This window comes from Panthera tigris, chromosome D1 (genome assembly GCF_018350195.1).
Source record: "Panthera tigris isolate Pti1 chromosome D1, P.tigris_Pti1_mat1.1, whole genome shotgun sequence".
NCBI classification, from domain to species: Eukaryota; Metazoa; Chordata; class Mammalia; order Carnivora; family Felidae; genus Panthera; species Panthera tigris.
Genome location: NC_056669.1, coordinates 15,013,563 through 15,019,575, shown reverse-complemented (window position 1 = coordinate 15,019,575; position 6,013 = coordinate 15,013,563). Strand labels below are relative to the sequence as shown.

General features: G+C 44.8%; 1 protein-coding gene across 3 annotated transcripts in view; it reads right to left on the bottom strand.

Annotated features, from left to right (window-relative positions):
• The window catches only part of RNF214 (ring finger protein 214), a 47,421-nt gene that overhangs the window by 667 nt on the left and 40,741 nt on the right, over positions 1 to 6,013 (bottom strand). For all 3 annotated transcript variants that reach the window (XM_042959305.1, XM_042959304.1, XM_042959306.1), the window contains 8 exons: positions 4,031 to 4,127; positions 3,404 to 3,492; positions 2,717 to 2,807; positions 2,418 to 2,516; positions 1,822 to 2,198; positions 1,574 to 1,706; positions 1,255 to 1,359; positions 870 to 965 (listed from right to left, as the gene is read on the bottom strand). In XM_042959305.1, coding sequence (XP_042815239.1) covers positions 870 to 965; positions 1,255 to 1,359; positions 1,574 to 1,706; positions 1,822 to 2,198; positions 2,418 to 2,516; positions 2,717 to 2,807; positions 3,404 to 3,492; positions 4,031 to 4,127 — 1,087 coding nt within the window. The remainder of the gene's footprint in view (positions 1 to 869; positions 966 to 1,254; positions 1,360 to 1,573; positions 1,707 to 1,821; positions 2,199 to 2,417; positions 2,517 to 2,716; positions 2,808 to 3,403; positions 3,493 to 4,030; positions 4,128 to 6,013) is intronic.

Below are 6,013 nucleotides of genomic sequence, written 5' to 3'. Positions count from 1 at the left end.
TATCTGGAAAGACGGAGGGAAGGAGGGGAGAGAGCACCACTGAGGTCCACTAGGTCTAAGGAACGCATACTAAGTCAGAAGAGCTCTTACTGTGGGGGACCAGATGGGCTATTTCATTGGCTCTTACTCCCCCAAAGAATCTTCAGAGTAGGGGAAACTGTACTTTTTTCAGGGAACATTAACAATCAGCTAAGAATAGTGTAAAGCTGCTTTTTGTTGAATACTTGGTGTGGCCTTCTCCTCTCATGATCCATTCAGGCGGAGATGTGCTCCAATCTCCAAATACCCACTACCCTCAAATCTTATTCAGGATTTTCCCTTACTAAGAATTTAGATATAAATCCAGTTCCTACCTCTTGGAAATCAAAATGAACAAAACAAAATAGTAAAGAAGCAATCATCCCTGCTGCTAAGAGACTTAACTCTGCCTGGTGACATACTACGAGATAGGAATAACCTGTCAGTTTGCGAAGATAATCTCTAACAGGCAGGTCTCCAAGCTATTTTGTTAATGGATTTCCTAATCTCATATTCAGGTTCCCTATTCCCTTCTTCTCATCTAAGCAAAGTCTCCTGACAATGCTATATCTGAAACAGTGCTTAGAAATGTATGTCTTATTGTCAGCGTTCCAAGACAGTAAGTAATCTGTGTTCTAGGATGAACTGCTTATCCAGTCCCCTAAAGCGAATAGGGTAACAGGAAGCTGGGAGATCCTAGCTGCCAGTATTCTGAATCCTGTTGATCATTTAAGCCACAATTTACTGAAAACCTCATGCTGAGATATTAATGATGATCATCAACACAGCAACACGTTCATGAAAAATTCAGAAAAGGAACAGTAGAAACGAAGAAGGTCTATAGCACCCACCTCCTTGTGCAGCACATGGGAACACGCCATTGGATGCAGCTCATTGGGCTGGACAAGTTTCTGGCACATGAGACACAGCTTACAGGCGGCTGGAGCCTGCAGAACAGAGGAGGGACGGCCAAAGAGTGAGGAACCTCTGGGTCTCCTTGCCTTTTATGCCCATGATTCCGTTCTACTATTTCGATGTCGCAAAAAGATTTCACACCAAAAGAAGGAAAAGTTCAAATACAGATTCTTGCCAGAGTACTTGCATTTTCTCAGCAGGGGCTGCCAATGACCCAGCTACTGAGATTATGGTTTTTTCCCCGCACTCCACCTGTGAACCTGTTCCCTCCTCACCCCCGAGCTCCTCCACATCCCGGTTTTCAAAGAAAAAGAGCCTTACATGTGAAGACCTTCCAGGATATGAAACTTGGGCAGAAGGCAAGAACATTGGGGTACTGATTTGGGTCAATGGAGCAGGGAACAAGGCCCGGATCCGACCGAGTGGCTGTGGGCAGAAACATCGTCAGAGTAAGGAGAGAGAGTCTGAGCAACCCAGCAGGTAACAAAAAGAAATCATTTATTTCCCAGTCCAACAAAGCAAGAAACCAGAGTAGATAATCCTGGCTGCAGTGCTGTTGGCCACCCCCAATTTCCCTGAAATTTGTCCTTTCCCTAACATCTCAGCAGGTCTGAGTTCTCCCCCAAGTAGCCCTTCTTACCTGAGTACTGGCTGCCACCCGCTCATGTTCTGCCAGTCGTGCAGCTACCAACTGGATCAGTTCCTCCATGGTCAGGCCTGCCATGGTGGTCCGTGCTGTCTTGATTTGCTGAAGGATGTTGGTCATCTGGGCCCTAAGAAACCAAATGTTGAGGGAGAGAAATTCTGTGCTATACTCGTGGGAAATATCCATGAAACCTCTCAGACATTCCTCTTACAAATTTTTAATCAGTCCTGAAAGACACTTACTTATTGCATTGTGGGAAGCGAGTCAGTAGCTTCTCCAGGATCTTCTCCAGTTTGTCTACTGGTTGGGGCCGGGGAGTTTCAGTAGAAGCCTTAACACCGCCCAAGCCTGGGGGAGGTGGGATGGAGGCAGCAGGGGGCATGTGTGGACCGTGGGGGCCAACGAGGGAACCCAAGCCAGGGCTATTTCTCCCATGGGAGCCAGGAAGGGGCGGGGAAGGCTGGCTGGGCTGGGAAAGGGCAGGGTTTAGGATTGGGAAAGACAAGGAGCGGGGATCTGCGCTGGGCATAACCATGGGCACTGTGACCTGCCCAATGGAGAAGGGCATCCGAGGAGCCAGAGAAGGATTGGGTTGAAACACCTGAAGCATAAAGTCTGTCTGTAGAGCGGCAGAGGTAGAGGACGAGAGAGAAAGGAAGAAAATAAAAGTTTAGGAAACTGGAGATGTCAGTGAGCAATTCTTATGCCAAATAATACCGATAATAACAACAACGTTATAATACCAGTAATGAAACCAATTTCCTCATAAAAGGAACAAGTAAAGGCTGGCTGTGCCGGCAGCACAGAAAGGTAGCCTCCCCCACGCTGGCCCTCTCACCTCTGATGGGGGTGGGGGCAAAGTGGGAGTCGGGATTTGAGGAAGGCTGCTCAGCTTGGCTCCGTTCCTCACCAACTGGATATGACTATTAAACTGGTCCTGGAAAAGAGAGAAAGGAAAGGATTATCCTTTCTGCTGACTCGAGTAGGCTCTAGAGAGAGAACACCAACCAGTATCAGAAGAGCAAAGGCAAGGGCAGAGCCGACCCTAAGTGACAACGTACAAGGTCCGTCCCTATCACCAGGGTTTCAGCACAGACTGAACTCCCTCGCTCAACCATCACCCATTACAACACTTACCCGAACATTCTTTTTCATCATCCGAACTCCATTCAGCCTTGTCTCCCACTCCTGTTTGGAACGAACGGTCTCTAGTGTTGGGGGGGTTGACCTTTCAAGAAACCAACAGGAATTTACAGAATTGAAGAAAGCCCTGCTCCTGACTCTCTGAGATAGCAGGACAGTGTCGGGCTAACAGGCCTGGCGAGGTCAGACCAGGTGCAGGAGGCGGCCAGGGCCCTAAGTCATCTGCTTCATTCTAACTCCAGCATTTTTTAAGCCAATTATTAAAGAAAGAGGACCCACCACAGAGGGTTTTTGGTCTGCCTGGAAATGCCACAAGGGCCCTCCAGATTCCACGGCAGAAAGAGAAATGACTGCGCGAGAAACAAGTCTCCAAAGATATCCGTTATGCTTTGACACCATAAAGAAATACTGTTTATCCAACCGGAACCAATACAATAAAAAATACAAAGCTATAAAATACGGGAAGAGAAATCACTGAACAATGACTAGTGTGCAGACAAGGATGGCCTTGAAATTCCTGCGAAGACAAACTAAATGCCAGATGAGCTGGCCTAGGGTTTGAAAAACCTAACAACTCCCCCTCCACCCACTCACCCCGCCCCCGCGCCCCGCTCAACACACACACACATACACAAAACACAAAACTGCAGGACCTTGACTCTAGAATGGGAAGGTACTTACTTGAGGTAAGTGAGGTGCAGTTCTGCTTCTTTTTCTGCTTCTTCTAGTTTCAATACCAGCAACTCTTTCCGACTCTCTAGTGATAAGATCTAAGGAAACCACACGCATACACACACAGATACTTTGTTAATTTTATATACCTGAAGCTAAACACGAAGTTAAAACAAATGCTTAGGGGCGCCTGGGTGGCTCAGTCGGTTGCGCATCCGACTCGGCTCAGGTCATGATCTCAGTTTGTGGGTTCGAGCCCTGCATCAGGCTCTGTGCTGACCGCTTGCTCAGAGCCTGGAGGCTGCTTCAGATTCTGTGTCTCCTTTTCTCTCTGCCCCTCCCCCACTCACGCTTTGTCTCACTCTGTTTCTCAAAAATAAATAAATGTAAAAAAAATTTTTTTTTTAAGAAACCAAATGCTTACTTAGTGGCTATATGGTAGAACACTTGTATGGCTTAGTGGTAGAATACTACACTATGCTATATATAATAGTACAATACCATATGATACTAAAATATACTATATTATATACGTAGTATACTATGTTATATAAGGTACTATAGTGTACTCTAAGACAACAGGTTCTATTATCTGGAAGCCTCATATCAAGGCTTTCCACACAGAGCTCTTCTCACCTCTGCTTTCCAGGCCCGTTCTGTCTCTTCCATAATGTTCCGGTTTATTTCGCCATCCTGATTCTTGAGTCTATCTAGTTCCATTTCCCACACTTCTCTGTAAGGTAAGAAACCAGGAACAGGAATAAGGAGAGAAAGACAAGATTGCTAAGGGACATCAAGGCAAAAGTAAACCTGAAATTGATCTAGCAGGTATGTTACAGGAAGTCTTACTGTAAGTATTAATATAGATCTAGGAGCAGAATGTTTAAAGTGGTCTGTAACTGCATAAAGGCCCCATATTTGAAAACACAAATGTTCATGTCTCCATTTGCTAAAAAAAAAATGTTACCAAGAGCAGGAAAGAGTGCCCTGAGGACAAAACCCAATGAACGCAGAATGCTCTATGTTCGAGGAGGGCTCGGAACCATATCGCCTTCCTCTTCTTTCTCAACTTGTCTTTTAGTACGCGTATGAAGAATGCAGGACCAAACACGGGTCCCGCTTAATACTCACTTCTAATGCAGCAAGCACTGAATCACTTCTAGGCGCATACAGATACCAGCTTACCGATTTTCCTATTTTCTTAGCCATAGTAAACATTCTTCAGAAGGAAAAAATGCTCTCTTCACATCTCAGGGTTTCATATTTCCAGCAGTTTCCTCCCTTCTTACATCGCCCTCCCAGCCCCATCCCTAGAATGTAATATACCCACTCAGGGTCAGGTGACCAACTGCCCCGTGTGCCTGTTCTGAGGGGTTTTGCAGAATGTGGAGGGTCAAGCACCCTACTCAGGACCACAGGTACAGAGCCAGCAGGAGGAGCTCCTTACATGACACTGGACTAAAGTTAAGTTTGGTGGCTGAAAGGCAAAGGAGTATCCAGATCAGTGGGAAAGAATATGGGAATGTTGAAATTTTTTCACTGTATTTTTAAAAGTTGAGAAGAAGAAGAAGAAAAGGTCAGGAAGAGTTACATCTTAAGAAAAATGTTCACACTTTTCTTCAGTAAAATAAATAATTTTAGTCCTCTTCTGTTTTTTTGGTAGCTTCACACATAGGAAAGGGAGTGATCCACTTACCAAGTTTTTGAGGTGCCTTCTCCTTACATCTGACCCTTCACAGAGCCCTGCTCCCCATTTCACAGACAAAGTGTGGGTGTGTAAGTGTGTGACACATACAACCATTCACTGATTCACAAACAGTAGTCTGTCCCTCTACTGACAAGGTCAGATAGATAGAAATGACCAGGTAGGGATTTTCTTCTTAATCTCTATGTGTCGTCCTTCCCAAACTAACATCCTGCCAAAAGAGGAATTCTCTACTAATTCTTTAGACAGAAGTTCATGGGCAGTTGTGTTTTCCTGCTACAACACATACTCCTCAAGTAAAATACACACGAGGAGTCAGAATTCTGTAACCGTAAGAACACGTGAACTATGCCACGGGGTCAATCAATGATCCATTTAGCTTTTCTGGTCACTCCCTGACAATGGGATAACATGTAGAAAAACATGACAGCTGCCTTCTGTGATTGATGGTATTCTTGAAGATTACAGATGGTCACCGAGTGTCTCTTTCATTAAATACATTTATCAAACATAGGTACACATTTATATAAGAAAAATCCTTCTACCAAGTCCATGCGGACATTCCACAGATTCACACACAAAAATCTTCTCCTGTGGGGCAATGGCCACATCTACCTCACCAGGATCCAACAAGACAAAAGGAACTACTAACCATCGCCACAAAAATGGTCAAAGAATTGTTAAGCAGTCAAAAGTGCTCAACTTCATCAAATGGTAACTAGCCTCTAACATATGCAGCAGATCTGTAATCCACCCTAGAAAAAGAATCAGTTCCCCATAGTAGATGGTCATAAAAAATCCTTGGTACAAGAGAAACCAGTGAGTCTATTTTAACTTTTCTAATTCCTGGGCTAATTTCTTTCTAGTCCCATACTTCTGTTATTTTGCATAGCTAGTTCAGGGAATCAATGATT